Source organism: Phalaenopsis equestris, unplaced genomic scaffold, assembly GCF_001263595.1.
Source record: "Phalaenopsis equestris unplaced genomic scaffold, ASM126359v1 Scaffold202859, whole genome shotgun sequence".
NCBI classification, from domain to species: domain Eukaryota; kingdom Viridiplantae; phylum Streptophyta; class Magnoliopsida; order Asparagales; family Orchidaceae; genus Phalaenopsis; species Phalaenopsis equestris.
Window position 1 is genome coordinate 546 of NW_018222525.1, and position 20409 is coordinate 20954.

General features: G+C 32.0%; 1 protein-coding gene across 1 annotated transcript; it reads left to right on the plus strand.

Annotated features, from left to right (window-relative positions):
- Positions 1-238: 238 nt before the first annotated feature.
- LOC110036126 (cyclin-dependent kinase inhibitor 4-like) lies at positions 239-1046 on the plus strand (the record flags this gene model as incomplete). Its single annotated transcript, XM_020740489.1, is given in 2 exon segments — positions 239-436; positions 599-1046. Coding segments are annotated over 2 exon segments (301 nt in total), but the record flags the coding sequence as incomplete, so codon positions are not given.
- Positions 1047-20409: the final 19363 nt, after the last annotated feature.

A 20409-nucleotide genomic window follows, 5' to 3' on the forward strand; every position in this document is an offset into this window, starting at 1 on the left:
TCTTTTACTTAATTGTTAATTTAATTTTTTTTAATTTAATTTCCTTTTAAGGATTATTAACTACAGTTCAGTTCTTCATTTATTTCTTTATTTATTTAATGGCGGAGCCTGGACAGAAGTGTTCGCAATTGCTTTAGTTTCGCTTTATTTCAAATTCCAATATTAAGTTTTCTGAGATCTCTATCATTCAGATTATCGATTAATACAGGCATTCATTCCATTTGCACATTGGTTGTAGGAACGCGAGGGAAACCACACCTGCCAGTCTAATAAGGAATTTAGAGGAGATAGGGACTCCTGGTTCTTCAACAAGGCCTTCCAACTCGACAAACACCAACCGTAGGAGCTCAGTTCATGGGAACATCCCAACCACCATGGAGATGGAAGAGTTTTTTAGAGGAGTGGAGCAATCACAGCTGAAATTGTTTATAGAGAAGTATATACAAAAAACCATAAGTTAGATTTAAGTACTGATGGGGGTTGCATGGGTCTCTTGGCTTGCTTATAATGATTAGTAGCTTTTGATATATTTTGCTCGTCTTCTTTCTATAAAAAAAAAATTTATTTATTATTATTTTATCTTTTTCTCAATTCCTAGGTACAACTATGATCCCGTGAATGACTGTCCCCTCCCCGGTCGCTATGAATGGGTGAAGCTCGAGCAGCAAGCATCCAAAGGAACATTCAGGCGCAGAACTTGAAGTTGTGATGTCTAACACTTGTTTCTTTTGTGAGTAGTGCTGATAAGATGATGATTTATTGCAGATAAGGTAAAGAAAAACACAAGTTAACCCAAACAGTGTTGTTCTAATAGATAGCTTAAGATGGTTGTTCGGTTTCTTAGCTCATCACCTTTTGCCTCCGGAATATGATGGGGGTGTCGCTATCAAGTACAAGTCCCAGGCACCTTGTATTTTGTGTATAAAGCTTCTGATTGCAAGAAAAAGTTATGTATTAATAAATTGCCCATTTAACCTCTTTTTCATCAATCTTCAGAGAATCTTTTTCTTTAAGATGATGATTGTTTGTATGCGTTCTTGTCTTTGATGTTCTTCAATATAAATGCAGTTGTATTATTTTTGGGTTGGGGAGTGGCACTTACATATCGCATAATTCTTATCTATTTATTCATCTAACACGTAAACATTTATATTTACATGTATACCACCCAAATTTTTTAACATCGCATAAAAATATTACCTCAGTATCTTTTAAAAGTGAATATACCTTTTTCTTTCATAGGTTTTGATACCAAAGTGTTATAAGTATAAATATTAGTTTTTGGATGTTAGATATGTAAATAAATAAAAATTGTGCTGTGTATGTGTTTTTTTTATTGTAGCGCTTTTTTCAGCCAAAACCCAGAAAAACTCATTGAGTTGGCTGCCATCACGAATATGTTATTAGAAGTTAGAATATATTATTAAAAGTTACTCGAATGTCTTTTTTCATTTTTCCTTAGTTGCTGAAAAAAATAAGTTCTTTAGGCATGCCAAACAATTCTTATGCATTTCCATATCTAAAGCCTAAATCTAATTTATATATATTTATATATATAGTATTTTATCTTTGTCTAAAATGGTGTATTTCAAAATTTAGAAGTTAGGTATTGTAATATTTTTTAATTTGATATGAAATTTTGAGTGTTATAAATGTAAAAATTAAACTTTAGCTGTTAGATATATAAATTCATAAAAATTGTGTGGTATGTATGTAAATGTCCGGGAAAAAAAAATCTTAGTGATTGGCGGCTGTCACGCCCACGTTTGTAAATATGCAATTTTAAGTTAAAACATTTAGAACTTTTTGGGCTACGACTCGGCAATTTTTATCGGTGGTCTCTTTATATTGAGAGCATATTTTGTTAAAAAAATGTGTTTTTTAATTACCGTAAAATTATTTAGATCCATCCTTTGATTAAAATTAAAAATCAAGTTAATTTATGAATCCTCAAATCCCCTTAAATTTATCAAATGTAATGCTTCTGGCTTGATGCACAAAATAGGTACAATTGAAATTGTCATTTTTGTTCATATATTTTTTTTATTATTATTTATAAGCAACATAATGAATTCTTAAACTTTATTAATCTGTGAAAAATTATCCTCATGGTTCATTTCGGTTTACTCTAAGGTTTTAATTATTATTATTATTATTACTACTATTATTTCATTTATCATGTTAACCGATGCCATCTTGTTGCATGAAATCCATCTTTGTTTCTTAGCTAGTCTTGGACTAAGTTAACATAATGGATAAAGCGGGTCTCTTGCTTTCCTACCTCTCACATAGGGTGAAGTTTTTAGAAATTTTAGTTTTCAAATAATATTTAATAGGAAGATTTCTATACATATCTCACTCAGTTCCTATGTATCTACATATCTAAAACATAAACTTCAATTTTAACATACACAAAGTAAAAATTCAATTCATACAAGAGCAAAATCAAGGCACCAAGTAGGATTTATTTTAATCTTTTATTTTTAAAATAAGATAATAGGTAGCAATGACCTCCATGTCACCCATGAAATCCTAGACATCTTCATTTGTTAACTTGTATTGGACTAAGATGTCCTAATGTGGGTTTGAGAATTTTTATTTTTCACATAAGAAAAATATTGCGTGGTTGATTCATACATGCAGATAAGTGTATTCAGGATGTACATAAGAGTGTATTCAGGTTGTACTCAAGATGTATACTTCTAATGCACACGTATGGATGACCGTACATAGGGTTCATTTTTTAGAAATGTTGTGTTTCAAATATTACTTTATAGGAAGATTTACATTCATATCACTCAATTCCTATGTATTTATATATCTAGTTAAAACCTAATCTTCAATTTTTACTACAACAAAATAAAATTTTAATTTAGAAAATAGTAAAATCATGATATGAAGTAGGATTTATTCTAATTTTCAGTTTTTAAGCATGGTGGTACGTAAAGGTTTAAGTCTTTTCCCTTTCAATAGCGGAGCCGATAGCGTTCTTGGAGCGTTTCTAGAGTTGTCTGAGAGGCCTTCTCTGGTTTAGTTGGCTGGGTTTTGTTGTGTGTTCTTCGGATTTCCTTTTTCTGGGTTCCTTAATGGCTTCTACTAGTCGTTTGAATGCGCCTTCATATAGGGATATCATTTCTGGTAATATTTCTGATTTATCTAATGTTCTATTTCTAGCCTCTTTCAAAGATCTTCTTGAAGAGAATGCTCCGAATGAACTATTTAAGAAGGCGTATAAAAAGAATGGTAAACCTGTCATTATTTTTCATGAAAATGAAACTAATTTTCTTATCGAACCGCTGAAATTTACGTTGGTTGGTAAATTTGCCTTAGCCCATCCTCGTTTGGAAGTGAGTCAAAAGTTCTTTTCTGAGCTGAAGCTTGTTCGTTAATGGAGTTTAGGTTTAATAGATGGCGCAATCTTATGATTAAGCTACAAGAAGAAGTGGATTACACTTCTTTATTTTCTAGGAAATTCTTACTATTGATAAATGCTATATGAAATTACTTAAATGGACTTCAGATTTTAACCCTTCAAAGGAACCCTCTTTTTATTCCTATTTAGATTAGGTTTCCTAGGCTCAAGCTCCATTTGTTTAATCCTCAAGTTTTATTTTCTTTAGGATCTACTTTTGGCCATCCATTAAAGATGGATAGTTTAACCCTCCATTGTACTAGACCTTCTTTGGCTAGGATTCTAGTCGTAAGAGATGTAATTGGTCATTTTCCTAACTCTATTTGGATTGGAGATGTTGAAATGGAATTTGTTCCTCATTACTTTTCCAAGAACAGAATGTTGGTCATATTCTTTCCTCTTATTAAAATGCTCATCCTAAATTGCGGCCTATTAAATATATTGGGGCAGATGGCTAAGAGTAAGGAAGTTCTTGATATTGCTTGAGTCAGTAATTGTGATAATACTGATGGATAAAAATTACCTAATGATATAGGTACTATTACTTCTCCTTATGATAAAATAACTTCAAATATTCTTATTAATGTTAATAAGAATTTTGATCTTAAAGTTGAGTTTGTTTCTTCTAAAGATGATGCTATTCCTGATATTAATAATGATTCTAAGCAACCTGGTTTACATGCTAATGTTGAATTACTTCATGTTAATAATCTAATTGATTATGCTAAAGATTCAGTTGTTGATGACAGTCTAGTTCTAACTAGGCTGGAATTTGAAGAGGATTAATCGTCTACAAGATCTTCAAGAAAAAGAAAATTAAAAGTTTTAGTTATATTAATCTAGAGGCTCTCAATAATTTGAGGTTGGGTAAGGAAGATGTGGACCTTGCTTCTTCTTCTAGGCTCACTAGGGAAAAATCTAGTATTGATGATGTTTAACACTCTGATCAGGAATATCAGAGGCATAGCTAAACATATTGCTTCTTTGAGATTAAAAAGTTTGGTTCATACTTATAATTTGCATTATTTTTGTATTTTGGAATCGCTGGTTGCTGTTAAGAATAATTCTAAATTTATAAGAAGGGTTGGTTCTCTTAAGACCTTAGCCAATCTTAATAACAAGATTTAGCTTTTTGGAAGGACTTCATCAGGATTGATATACTAATCAATCATAATCAGCTTTTACATGTTCGTATTCATGCTAATAATGATTCTTTTCTTTTCTCGGTCATTTATGCTGGCTGCTCTAAACATGCTCGTTTAGAGCTCTGAAATCTGGTTACTAGCATTAATCCTCACAATGAGTCGTGGCTTTTTGGGGGGAGTCTTTAATTTGATATCATTTTCTTTAGAGAAGAAAGGAGGTTCTACAATTAATCTTAATCTTATTTCATTTTTTAATAATGTTATTATGGATGCTGGTCTTTTTTATATGGGGTTTCATGGAAATCCTTTTACTTGACATAGAGGTTCTATTTTTTAAAGACTGGGCAAATATTTTGCTAATGCAAATTGGGCTAATATCATTGTTCACTATGAGATTATTCATTTGGCTATTGTTGCTTCTGATCATGCCTCTGTTCTTCTTAAAACTAGAGATTTTTTCAATAAGATTCCTTTTCATTTTTGTTTCTATAATATATGGATTCTTCATGATAATTCAAAGCAATTCTTTAAAGATAATTGGTTACAAAAATCAAGCCTAGATAGATCCGACACAAACTCTAGGCTAGCCAACTTAGACACAAGAACCAAAGATCATACACATATCCTAGGTTAGTCAAAATAAAGAAACCAAAGTTAGTCTAATATGTGTCTTAGTTAGTGCTAAGTACTAGTACATATAAAATAAAAAACCTAACCCCTTAGACTAAAGAGAAAGCCCTAGTATGAGTAACCCATGGTTACCAATAAATGCATTTCAAACCGCCTGAATACTAAAGAACCCTCCACATGCTATGATCACGGCACTCAGGGAAGATTTCTGGTTATATGGTTGATTATAGTTGAAGGATACCAACATACCCAAGATAACAAAATGCCACAAGCATCCTGATTGAGAGCGTTATTATTAAAATCTAGGCTTTACCACATATTAAGATTCCTTATAGAGTCTAGGGTTTCACTTCCATCTAGAAATACTTCCCATCTAACCCTATTTTTCAAACTCCAATAACTTCAAAATAGCCAAACTAATCATTCTTAATCTCATTTTCTTAACATTGCCTGATCAAATCAGAACAACTACCATTCTTTTCCAAACTCTTCAACCATCATCTTTTGGTTAAAACCTTCTTCTCTGATGATTAAACCCTTTTGTAGGGGCCTTTTCATGACACACGATTATCAGATTGTAAGACTTATCCTTTTGGGCTTAATTCTTCTAAAATCACATCCCTATGGAACCTTCCTTCACCTCCGAAGCCCCAACTTTTAAAGTCCTACATTCAAATCTAGATAACATAGGTCATTATTATAATCGAGAGTTTTCTTTAGTTCTAACAGCACTGGAAATATAATTACATATGAGGGCTTGCCCTTCTAGGGAATCTAATCCCAGAATAAAATAAACCTGGTTTCGTAGACTTATGAATGTCTTCATCTTTTGGATGATTATGCCTATTTTAAGGTAGTATTTTCTTCCCTCGATGTTGTATAATATTCTTTAGAATGCTTTGCTTGGTCATTTGATGGAATTTTTCTAAAATTTCTATGGTGTATATCGACACAAAAATCCCCCATCAACCTTCATTATATGTTTATTCAGGCATTGCTAGGTTACATGAGACTAATCATTCTACTTGTCTAGATCTAATAAATTTTTATGCTCATTACAAATCATTTTGATTTATTTTCATTTTCTATTTTTTGGACCATTGATTGTGAAAGTGCTATCTCACTTATTGATGACTAAGAAGTGTCCTATGACATGGACTCATGTTTACAAGCTTGGGGTGTATCATACATATATATAGGTCATCAGATTATATCAAAAATAAATAATTGGATTTATTATTTTTACTGGCAATCGAATCTTACATTCAGCCACTCAAGTAATTACTACACATAAATCGTGCCTAAATTTGAATTTCACAAGGATTGCTATATATAAAAATAAATAAATAAATACATAAATAAATAAGATAAACTGCGCAACACAGGTGCAGAAATGGGATCCACTTTGCTATTTTCTAATGTACTGCAATTCTTAAATAATATTTAAAATCTATCGTTATCTTTTTCCTAAAATATCGCCCGCACATGGTTACTTTGATGGGACTGTTTGTTGGCTGTAAGGGTGGAGATTGTGTTCAATTTGTCTCTAGTCTGTCTTGTTGACCGTTCCAAGGATTTTGTTTTGGCCTGTCAGCTTATGGTGGTCCATAACTGCTTTCCTTTCTCTTTAAGGCTAGCTTTTATTTCTTGAAATCAGAACTTATGGCCACTGGGTGGTTCCGCTTTTCATCCAGGGCTGATTTTCATGGATTCCAGTACTTTATGACCAGTACATATTTGATTGATGGCATTTTCTACTTTGACGAGGGAGATAAAAGAGAGAGAATTCACCAATATACTTTCATCAGATTTTTTATTTATTTATTTTTTTTTTGAACAAGTCTTAAGTTAAGTTATTGGGTTTTCTTTACGATAAATAAATAAATTTATACTATATTTTCTTAAAAAACAATTCCATTAGAAATTTATCTAGACTAAATGCGAAGATTTTAATCTTTTTGTTTTTAGTCTATCTTGCATCAGTTTTCTCCAATTTTTATGATTTATTGCGGCCTCCAAGTCCGTTTCTATGTTGATCAATTTTTCTACTTTATTCTTCTAAAACATTAATTTCAGTAACCTATTTTTGTTCATAAGAAACGCTCGCCTCAACAAATTTTTTAGCTTTTATATTTAGAGAAATTATTGTATTCAGAATTAGAACACAACTATGCATCCAGAGTCCAATCACAGCTATGCATCCGAACTCCATGAGATTTTACCAAGTGTAAGCGGCGGACCCACTAAATAAAAAATAAAAAAAAAACTCTATATTTTAATGCATGACCCGACCCAATCCAACTCATTGTTTCGAAAATAAAACCTTTCGCGTCGAATCAATCTTCGTTTTCTTGTAACTCCATCGATTAGGGTTTTGCAAGTCATTTTCTCATTCCATCTCTCTCGATGATGAAATCTGAAAAAAATGCTGAGATATTTGAAATGGAGATGATGAAATCTAAAAATAATGATGAGAAGTTTGAAATAGATGTGACTTTAGCTGCGTTTGAAATGTTGACATTATCATGGTGTTATTGCTGTATTATTGTGGCGTTGTTGACGTATTGTTGCGATGTTATTATGACGTTATTGTGGTGTTATTGTGGTACAATTTCAATATTATTGTGGTGTTATTAAGGTGTTATTCTTGTTTTATTCTGGTGTTATTATGATATTATTGAAGTATTCTTTTGGTGTCATTGAGATGTTATTGAGGTGTTAATTATATGTTATTGATGTATCTGCAGTTGTTGGAGTGTCGTGTCGTGGGTTGTTTCCGTCGTCGCCAATTCCCTTCATCATGTCTTTGGTTTGTTTGAAAGGAGTCGCCACTCTTTTTAACTTTTTTATTTTCCTAATCTCCAAGTAACTTTTTCTTTTGCATCATATTAAGATTCTCATATGTTAAGAAACTAGGAGAAAAAAGGAAAGGGATAAAATAAAAAAAAACATGAGAAAATGAAATGTCGAGATGATTTTCATTATGGTATTCATCATAGAGAAAACGATTTTTCGTATAAAGAAAACTACATGAAGAATTTGTTAACCAAAGATTTAAGTATATCACATATTCTGAGTTCTTCATTCTCCTATAGGAGCAAGCTCCTATAGTTAATTACATCTTATACAATTGAAACTATCTAAGAAAACACCTGATTAATGTTAACACTCGCTATTCTAAGAAATGTCAAGGTCAAGGGAAGAAACATGAAATGTTTATTCCTAGGATATTAGGTTTCTAAGAACCTGATTCTACACTAAAGATTTTGTTTTGTTTTGTTTGTTCATGTTGTTTTGTTTTTGTTTTGTTTTGTTTGTTCATGTTGTTTTGTTTTTGTTTTGTTTTGTTTTTGTTTGTTGTTGCCATTTTGTGTTGAGGTTCAATGTAGGTAGGACTCATGGTTAATTTAGGCTCAACATGAATTGAACTTAAGATTTGAAATGGTTCTACGTCCAATGTAGGTGATGCGCGGATTTATTGTGTATTATTTTTGTAAATATTTTTCAATATTACAAAGCACACACGCGGGAGTGCTAATAATAAATATGCAATTCAAATCCAAATAGAATTATCTTTAGTAAAAATAATTTTATCTTTTAAAATCTTTAAACTGCCAAACCCGTAATAATAACACAAGTATATGTATCGCTCAAGTAATAAAAGGGCCTCTAATGGAGTCCTAGATATCAATTCCACAGGAAAGTTGGAAATGCTTATGAATAAATTCTTATGACTATAATGTAAAACAAAATTCAAACTTCAAAATTTAAGTACAAAATTCAAATCTAAAGTAATTGATTGTATGTTAAATAAAATGCAGTTAAAAGAATTAAGCTAACAAAACAAATTGCTAAACTTCAAAAGTAAAATTTTATAAACTAAACAAAGTTTCTGCGATAAAGAGTTCAAATTTAAGAAAGCATTATTCCCCTTTATAATGAGTATATGGATTGTGAAGAAATTAAAATCATTTAATATATATATATATATATATATATATATATATATAAATAATATTGTATTGTGCTAAATAGGAGCAATCTTATTCTTCACCCTCTTTCAAGTGTATAAAAAATATTGACTAATCTAGAGTTTGGTCCCTAATTCCGTGGTTAGGTTGGGAGGATATCGGTTCTCACTCCAGAGCTCACACTTCTCCCTCACCTGAGGGCTACCAATCTTCCGTTAGTTTTCAATCAACTGGACCAAATTGGAGATTTTAATCTGTCACCTTCAAATCTCTAATTATGCATCCAACAAAGTTTATTTCCCTATTTATTTGCACTAAACCCCATGGATGAAATACTCTTCCATGAATAACATTCTCACCCACGAAATTGAATGTCTCTAACCATGTTGTAGAAATTATAACCTTTGGATCAAAAAAAAAAAAAAAACTATAAAAGCGTACCTGTCATCTTCATGCTGCTCCGTCTGAAATGTTAGAACTTGCGAGATATTAAATTTTACAAGAAATTCAAATAAATTGCATGGGTAGATGAAGGTGTAGCTATCAGACTCTAAGTCATAACTTGGTGAGTCTCTAAAGGTTTTAATGGATGATTTACTGGAACAAAGAGTAATAAGTTCAATTATCCTTCAAAATATCCACAAAGAATAATAAGTTCAATTGTCCTTTAAAATAATACACTAAATAAGACGCAATGGAGAAAAAGGAATCATGTAGCCGACCCCACGTTGTGGGATTAAGGCTTTGTTGTTGTTGTTTTTGTTGTCCTTCAAAATACCAAAAAGGTTATAAAGTATTCAGGGAACAATCCCTAGCAACTTCTAAATCCTTTTAAAGTGTTTTGAGTTCATTTGAACCTATTATATTGTTCAATTGATCATCCCAAGTTTTAGTTTTAGTTTCAGTGAATTAATACACCTTATGCTCAGTGAACCTTATATTTTAATTACCCCAAGGGTGTGGTAATTCAAATAATCAGTTAACGTTTTATTTAAAAGTTATATAAGTGGAAGCCCCTTAGGCAAGTTAAAGTCATTAAAGATTTTGTACCTACCACTAAAGTTAGGCTTGTAGTGTTTAAAGTTGTTAATTGTCAGTTATATTATCTTTTATAAACCACATTAAACAAGTTCAAATATCAATTTTAGCTCACTACTAAGCCCTTAACAATTTTCATGGGTGAATTTACAAATATTTGATTTAAGTGGGATATATCCTTATAAGAAAATCATGATATCACCAATTATATGCTTAAAATAATTGAATTTTTATCTTCCTAACTTAAGCCCATAACCTTAGAATCACCCAATTAAATTGACTCATAATGAAAAAGTGACAAATTGGAGTCTACCTCTTAACCCATTATATTTCAAACATAAAAAAATCATTAGGATCAAAACTACCCATTTATCCTTTAGTTAATCTTAAATTTTGATTAAGACACCAAAATCTAAAATTGTCTTTTCACCCCTAGAGCTCTCCACTTCATAACTTATCAAATATAATTGAAATGACTTTGAAATTTTTAGAGTACCTGATACATAAAAAATATATAGTATTTTTAGACACATTTTCAAACATGTTTTTGAGATATTGCGCTTTAGTAGAAGATATTTTTGTGTTTTTCTTGCAGATACAGATAAAAAGGGTGAAAAATGCTTAAAGATGTGAAAAATTATCAAATTTGGAGCAAAAATGTGAAAAATGTGCAAAAGAGTTTTGGCGCCTAAGCACCAGATCCATCGTTTAAGCACTGGTTAAACAGAGAAGGTCGCGCCTAAGCGCTAGAGGCCCCACACTTATGCACCAGTGGCATTTATTGGGTGAGTAAATTTGGTTTTTGCTAATTTTGAAGAGGTTTTTGAGGCACCCATTGGCTTAATAGGTGGTTATAACCACTATGGATGAAAATTATCATGAAAGGATGTATCTCTTGGGGAAATACATCGAACCTAGACATATTTTGAAGAGAAACAAAGGCACCTTTTGGAAAATTATAAAATAAAGAAGAGAGGACTTTGAAAAGAGTTTTTAAAAGGTCCGAAAAAGTGTGAGTCCTAAAAGTATTGGAAAGTTATGAAAGTTCTCATTTGGGGAGTTAGTTCGGAGAGATTTTCAGGCACCACTTTTACTTTTATTTTATCCTTTTTGTTATTTTATTTTGAGTGATTGTAAAGAAAAGAGAATCAAAGGAACTTCAAGAATTTTGTAGAGGACTTGAGATAAGTTTTTATCGTTCTGTTTTGAGACTACTTTTGGTTTTATTAGAGACTTGTTATTGGTTTGATAATGATTTTTTCTTTTAAACAAAAGTGTGGTTTTGTTTTCTCCATGGATTCTGAGTATTTTTCTTTATCTTTCTTCTTAAAATGATAAGTAATTAATTTTTGGATGAAAGTTGTGGAATGTATTGATGTTCAATGATGGAAGAAGTTGTGATGATTTAAATCCATGCACTTCATTTACTTCTTGATTTAGTCAATTCAGATGATAAAATTTGTTGTGAGAACATGCATGAACCGGGCTGGTATTGTCCCAGTCAACAATTAGAAAGAATCACATGAGGTTGTATGAATGAGAATGTAGTTCATATGATTCAATGTAAATAAATAGGGAAATATTCATTGAAGGGTGTCGAGTTAGAGGACTTTAAAGTGACAGGTTAAAGCCCCTAACTTGGTTTATTGTTTTAGGTTCTGATACGAGAATGTTAGCCCCGAGGTGGAGGGAATCGAGGGAACTCTAGAGTGACAGCTAGTATCTTCCCTGCCTAGCCGGTCTTCAGAACTATTCAATTTTAAATTAGTCAATGTTCATTATAGCATCTCTAGTAAGGGTAAAGAATATTATTCGTCGTATTCGACACAACACAATTTGCATACTTCCACAACAGAATTCCTATACTTATTGCTGATTCATAATAAGAAAGATATTTTCATATTTAGTACTTTTCTTCTCCAAAAACTCTAGTTATCCTTTTAAATTGTTATTGTTCTATCAAAATATTGAAAATACCAAAAATATTTAAATTTTCATTACTGCAAAAATCATCTTTAGTTTAGATAATTATCTTTTTATTAAAAATAAAAAGTTTGCTGTTCAATAGTGCATATTGTGTATTCTCCCTCTGGGTTCGATATTCAAGCCTTAATAAAAAAGTTTTATATTACTTGATAATGATACGTATACTTGTATAGTATCCCAATATATATAAATTAAAAGTTAAATTCTTATTTTTCTTCAGGATCAGGTTTTTGGTTTTGTTGCAAAGTAAGGAAATATAAGTGAAATATAATCTGAATTAATGTTGTACTTTGCATATTAGTAGTATCCAGGGATCAGTACCCCACTCATGGGTCAAATAAAATATCAGAGGAGAAAATGTGATTCTTCAAAATTTAATTTAATTTAAATAACCATTTCACTTAGAAAATAAGATTTTTAATATTAATCTATTTAACTAATCAAAATAAGATTTTTTGTTCATGGGGAAATTATTGGAGATTCACCTAGGAGAAAGGACCATTAGGACAAATTTTCAGAATTTTTTAAATTTTATTTTAATTATTATAACTATTTTTTTATTTTAGGGATTTAACTAAATTGAAAATTTGCTTTTAATAACAAAAATTACTTTTTATATTTTTATTAAAATCTCTCTGAGTCTATAAAACTCAAAGAAACAAACTTTCATTTTTGTGACTTTTAATTTATTTATTATAATTATTTTAATTGAAAATTAAAGAAAATAAATTTTTAGCCTTTAAAAATTATTTTTAACATAGAAAAATTAGGATAAATATTCTAATGAGTCCCAAGTAATCAAGAAATAATTAGAAACAATTTGGTGCCTTTTCATATTTTTGAAATGTTTAATTATTCTTTATTATTTTTAATTCAAAAATAGGCTTAAAAATAAAGTATTTATTTAAAAATAATTTTTATTTTTTCTAAGTGCCCCTGATCACAAGAAACTCAGAAACAACTTTTCATAATTTTTCTAATTATATTTAATTTATTAAAATTGTTTTAATGCCAAAAAATGCCATTTTATTTAGAAAATCAACTTTGGAGATAAAACTTAATCAAATAAATTTCAAATTTTAGTAGTGAGTTAAAATAATCATTATTTAAAGTGTGGAATTGATTTTGCTAATTTTTGAGATACAATAAATTTATTTTAATTTTTATGAATTTTTAGGGGTTGTTTACCTATAGTAATTTACATAAATATTAAAACATAATTTATATTTTCTGGAAGTCATCTGACCATAGGGAACCTACAAAAATAAGTCTCATATTTTCTTGATTTTTTTTAATTCTACAACTATTTTAAGCAAAATAGTCATCTAAACTTAGAAATTAGTGTTACATGTGTAGAGATACCTTCTAACTTTGGAAAAATCACAAAACATCTCCACTGTCATGAGGAACAAACCCCTAAAATTTCGTACCATGATGATTATTATATATTCAATTAAAATTAAAAAACTCCATAGAGTATTTAATTAAATAAAAATAAAAAATTCTTCAAATAATTTTTATTTTTATTCCACATTATTCTTCTCAATTCAATTAGCAACAGGATATTTTTATTTTATTTTTATGATTTTTCTACATTAAGTTATGGATTTTCTAAAATTTGGAATTAAAATAAATAAAAAATCCTAATTTTCTACTTAAACACGTGGCGAACAACTCATTCTACGGCGCTCCAAACTTTCGCGCGTCACTCCGCCATTTGACACTGCCATCCTCGTCAGCGCTGACTTGGCCCACGGTTCTAGTTCCATCTTCTCATCTGGTGCAATCCCAACAGTCCAACCGATACAGGCGTGATCCAATGACTCTTTGTAGTCGTTCCTAATGGCCAAAACCCGTGAACCGCTTCGACTTCAAAACCTAAGATCTTGCTCGATACTCAACCAAATCACTTCGGTTTTGTTCCTACACATTCATCTACTCAAGACGAACACATCTATATGGCTACATGTGTATGAAATTAAAATTTTCTTCAAAAAGATCCAAATGGAGCCAAAAATTAGGTTTTAAGCTTTATAGCTGAGTCTGAAAGTGGAGGCCTCAGTCAAATGCTTGTGGAAGCTTTAGGGCAACTTGAGTCTAGATCGGGTTTGGGGCAGGGTCTTGGTCAAATAATTGATCAATTTTACTTGGATAATTGTCATGAGGAGTTTGGAAATGGAATTGAGTGATTTTGAATTGATTTGGAAGGTCAATTTGACGGAATTTGGCTATATGATCCATTTTGAGCATTTGAGTTAGAATTAGGTTTGGATTGCGCTAGGGCTTGGATATGGTTCAATTGGTGATCCAATTTTATCTAAAATATTGTCATGAAGAGCTTTGAATATCAATTGGGTGAAAATTTTTGGGTTAGGAGGTTCAATTTGGTGAGATTTGGGGTTTTGGTCAAAATTGGGGGTTTTTGCTTAAGTCAACGATTTGGGTGAGTTTTGAGCTCAAAATTGAGTCAATTGATTGTTCAAACTGACTTAGGGAAGTATTATGAAGAGTTTAGAATCCAAATTTGGGGAAATTGATATGATCATGAGATTCAATTTGGGGAATTTAAGGGTATGGCTAAAATTGGGGATTTTGGATTGGGCTTGAAAATGAGTTTAATTGGGCTTGGATTTAGTTTCAATTGGGATGGGGGATGATGAAATTGAGTTTGGAATTGAATTTGGGGAGATTGAAGTCAATTTGGTGAAAATAGGGGGTAATTGGGTAATTTGGGCCTTTAAGGGCAATTTGGGGACTTTGGTCAAAATGGGTCAATTTGGTCAAATTGGGCTCAATGGATGGTCAAGAAAGGTTTTAGGAGACATTTGGAGTGATTTTGGAGATTTTGGGAATTTTTGAGGTATTTTGGTAATTTTGGGGATTTTGGAAGTACTTTGAGAATTTTGAAAATTGTTGACCTCACTTTTGGTTGAGGTTTAGTTATCACTCTTTAATTGTCTAAGGTCTAGCCATAGGACTTTCCTGTTGACTATTATTAGAAAATTAGAAAAGGAACCCTCACATTTAGAAATTTTAAACTCTTTCTTGCTCAACTTGTAGTTCCACATATTGGTCATAACCTCTAGCACTTAGTAGGTGGGGTCAGTATAGAGGATCTCAAAAGGAGTCCCTATAGGACTGTTTGATCTTAGGGTTGACCCTAGGTATTATTTTGGAGCTAGTTCACTCACTACACTCACTATCAACTATATTCACTCACAAGCCCTAATTTGACTAGGTATTATTCTGGAGCTAGTTCACTCACTACACTCACTATCAACTATATTCACTCACAAGCCCTAATTTGTTGACTTTGATCCCTTTATCTTTTAGGAGACTCATGTAGATGGTCTTCTACGCCCACTAGCCCTAGGAGAGGGTTTAGCTAAGACCAGTACATATTCACTCACAAGCCCTAATTTGTTGACTTTGATCCCTTTATCTTTTAGGAGACTCATGTAGATGGTCTTCTACGCCCACTAGCCCTAGGAGAGGGTTTAGCTAAGACCAGTACATAGAGGACCCAATGGGGATTTCATTGGTCCATAGCTCATGTAAGGTGATTGACACCCCAATTCTACCAAAGTTTCCAATTTGGCTATTTTACCCCCAAACATACCCAAATTACCTAAACACCCCCAAATCCCAAATTTGGTCAAAGATCCTCAAATTCACCCAAAATACCCAAAATTACCCAAAAATCATCTCAAACCCTTTGAAAATACCCAAATTGCCCAAAACCTCCCAAAATTGCCAAAATTACCAAAATACCCCCAAATTTGCCAAAATTACAAAAAAAACCCTTGGCACCTCAAACTTTCCCAAACCTCCAAAATCACTTCAAATGTCTACAAAACCAATTTAAAACCTTCAATTGAACACAATTTGACCAATTTGACCATTTTGACCAAAACCCCCACATTACCTTTAAAGGCCAAATTTCCCCAAATTCATCCCAAATGTCCATAAATTTAAACCCAATTTCCATCAATTTAAATTCTAAACTAAAATTAACATTTAATATGACCAATCTAAACCAAATGCAAGCCTAATTGACCCATGCTTTGAGCTCAATTTTGATCCAAATCAAAACTCCAATTTTGATCATATGACTTAATCTCACCTAATTGAAAACCTACTCAATTTGCACCAATTTGGATCTTAAAATCTTTACAACACTCCCACACACCAAATTGAACTTTTAATTGGCCTTGCTCAAGCCTCAATTTCACTTAATTTTAACCCAAGTCAAAAAATCCCCAAATTTGCAGCAAAATGGCTATATCTCCAAATTCCACCAAATTGAGTGCCCTAACCCCAAAATTGACACCCAATTTGTGTTGAAAAATCTACATAACATTCCTATAGACCATTTTAAACCATGAATCTGGATTTAGCCCAACCTAAACCCAAGTCTAGTCCAACATGCCCAAATTGACCAAAATCCCAAAATCTTTCAAATTGAGCTTCCAATGGACCTTAAAATTACTTCAATCCTTCACCAAAAATCTTCATGACAATCATCTAAACAATTTTGATCAATAAATTGGGCTCAAAATCATGGCTAGCCTAACCCAAACCCTACTTTTAGCCATTTGGACCCAAGTTGAACCCATGCACAAAAACTGACTTAACCATGTCTAAGCCACCAAATTAATGACCCCACAACCACCAAATACACCCTATGGACCAGGCTAAACCGACCTAGACCAGCCAAGGTGAGATATGGACCAACAATTCCTTGATTTAAGCGATTTCACCTCATATTTATCCTAAAATCAAATATCTCCTCCATCATCACTTACCCTTAGGAGTTAACCATCATTAAGCACCCTCTGGCCTCCTTGAGCCAAGAAGTGACCATACCCTAGTAGCCACTGGAAACAGCCACCCCAAGGGAGCCCCAAATGGCCAAAACCCAAAATTGAACTTCCCTGACTTTGCTCACTCCCATTGGCCATTAGATCTTTCCTTCCCTCCACCTCAGAAAGATTTAACACCCAACTCCAAGCTTTGAGGTCCACAAAACAACCATTTCTTTAAATAAAGCTCTCCATGGCCAAGGAAAAGTGTGCTTAGAACCTTAAGGAAAATCTGCCAAAATCTCATCAGAGCTTCTCCAAACCATCCCAAGTGCAATCCCCTTGCTCTCAGCGATTGATAGCCACCCCTTAGAGCCAATTTCTCCACTGAAATTTGCCCTAAATCTAGGACAAATCTCTCCACACCTACACAGTGAACCAAACTCCAATTAATTGTGGACACACCATCCCCGCAGTGAAAGAAGTTGATTCCCCATAAAGGCCCACTCTCAAATAGCCTCTAACCTAGCTCTAGACCAACACCTGAAATCGAGATTGATCAAATTCATACCTAGACAATTCACCTAGACAATTCACCAAGGCACAATTCACCAAGGCTTGAGAATTCATCAAGAGGTTCGTTGGTTCCAATCAAAGCTACCACCACCATCTAATTGATGCATCCCCGCTCAGACAAAGGTATTGAACCTCAACCTTAATCCGAGCTTATTTTGATTCTCCATTTGTAATGGCTTGATTTCATACTTGATTAACCGTATAGATCTGTTGGTCTTGAGTAGATGAAAGTTTAGAAACAAACCCCATGCGATTTGGTTAAGTCTAGCTTGAGATCTTAAGGTTTTAGTGTGAACGGCTTACAGGTTAAGTTATTTGGGGACGATAATGGAGAGTCGTTCGATCGCGCATGTATCCAACCAACGGAGGAGATCAAGCCGGACGAGCAGATGGTGCGTAAACAGTGGGCTGCGTGGCAGCTGAAGTGGATGGTGGATTCAAATGAGAGTGTGCCGTGTGTGAGTTCAGAGCCGTTGTAGGTTGAGGTGGCGCCGCATGGAAATATAGAAAAATAGGGATTTTCTGAATTATTTTAAATGCCTAAAGTTAAAAAATACATATATTTCTCTAGAAAAATCATAAAAATAAAAGAAAAATACTGCCTTGCTCAGTGAACAAAAGAGAATAATGTGAACTAAAAATAAAAATTATTTGACATATCTCTAATCTTACTCCCTGATTTTTAATAAATAAAGTACCCTCTGTGGTCTTTTAATTCTCCTTGAATAACATTGCCCACCATGGCTAGAAATTTTGAGGATTTGTTCCACATAATAGAGGCTATGTCTTCTGATTTTTTGAAGGTTAAAGGATATTCCTATGCTCCTATTCCTAATTTTCAAGTTAGATGACCTTTTTGGCTTATTTTAATTATATAAATCAAAATATCACTTGGAAAAGTATGAGAATAATTTTAGTAGATTTTCTGTAGTCAGAGAATTCTAAGAAAAATATTGTGATATTTTGAGCCATCTTGTACATTCCTATATTTAATTAAATGCATATACTTTATATTAATTTATGAAAATTAAATACTTATAAAAATTTGACAAAATCACTTCCCCACTATCCATAAAAATTCTGTTTACTCAATGCAGCAATTTAAAAATTATTTAACTGAGTTTAAGCACCAAAGTTGATTTTCAAAGAAACCTTGTATTTTTGTACTAAAATAATTATATTAAATTAAATACACTTGGGAAAATTATGAAAAGTAGTTTTCTGAGTTTCTTGTGATCAGGAGCACTTAGGAAAAAAAAAGTTATTTTTGGTAAAATACTTGATTTTTAAGCCTTCTTTTAAATTTACAATAATTAAAATAATTAAAAATCCCAAAAATACTAAAATACTTCAAAATGTGCCAAATTGCTCTTTGATCACTTGGAACCCATTGAAATATTTTTCCTAATTTTCCATGAATTAAAAATAATTTTTAAAGGCTTAAAAGTGAATTTTCATTATTCTCCCATTAAAATAGTTATAATAAATTAATTCAAAAGACCATGAAATTTTGCCTAAGTATTTCTTTGACCTAAGAAAAATTTTAATCATTTATAAATAAAAACTTCATTTTGAAAAGTTAAACAAATCAACTTTTGAAAATCCTATTTTCTAAATTTAAATATTTATCTAAATTAAATTAAAATTTTGAGAGGTCCACATGTTCTCCTCTAACATCATAATTACCTTATGAATATGACACTTTAAACCCTCAAAGTCATTTGAGTTGTGTTTAATGAGTTATGAGGTGAAGTGCCCCAAGGGCAAAGTGAAAATTTTAGACTAGGTGCCTTAATCAAAATTTAGGCCTTAATCAAAATTTAGGATTAACCAAAGAGAAAATGAGTAATTTTGTTCCTAAAAAACATATTTGGATGATTGAAACAAAATGGGAATAAAAGGTAGAAACTCACTTTCTACCCTTACATAACATCAACAAAACTATAATGCTCCTAATATTCATGACTTGGAACTCAACTAAGATCAGACGATTCTTGTGTGACAGGCTTAAGTCAGAAAGATAGAAATTCACTTTTCTTAAGCCCAAAGTTGAGGATGGTTTGACCATTTGATAAGAATACATGTAATTTAAATAATTTAAATCAAAATTTTAAATCAAAATTTTGATAATCACCATTTCACCTATCATGATTGTTAAGGGCTTAGTAGTGGCATAGGCTCAATATCTAAACTCAGTTGATTAGATTTAGAAGATAACATAATTCGTGATTAAGATCTTTAAACACTACAAGCCTGACCTTAATTGTAGACATCATAATCTTAAATAACCTATACTTGCTTTAGGGGCACCCACTCACATAACTTTTAAGTGAAACATTAATTAACTAATTTAGTATCTTATCATTGAGATAATTAAATTGTCAAGTTTCACTGAGCAACGGGGTAGCTGATACGCCTAAAATTATAGTATTTTTCATGCTTTATTTTATAATGATATTGCACTTTAAAGGTATGTTTTTTGTGTTTTTTATTTTAGGTACATCAAATTGAAGAATTTGGAGTGGTGTTTTTTGTTTTTTATTTTAGGTACATCAAATTGAAGAATTTGGAGTGATTGAAGCAAAAAGAACAAAAATGGACCAAAACGGAGCAAACCAGAGCAAATCGGGTCAAATCGGGGCACACCGAAGCCATGAGGACCAAAATTGGGTGCTTAAGTGCCTGTGTCTGGTGCTTAAGTGCCCAAATATGGAGCTTAGGTGCCACCAGATAGAGAGTAGGGCGCTTAAGCACATCAGAATTGACACTTAGGCACCGAAGACGGTTTTCAACATATCTTCTAGAATATACATCAGATTTGGAAGATTTTTGAAGAGGTGCTTCGTGTG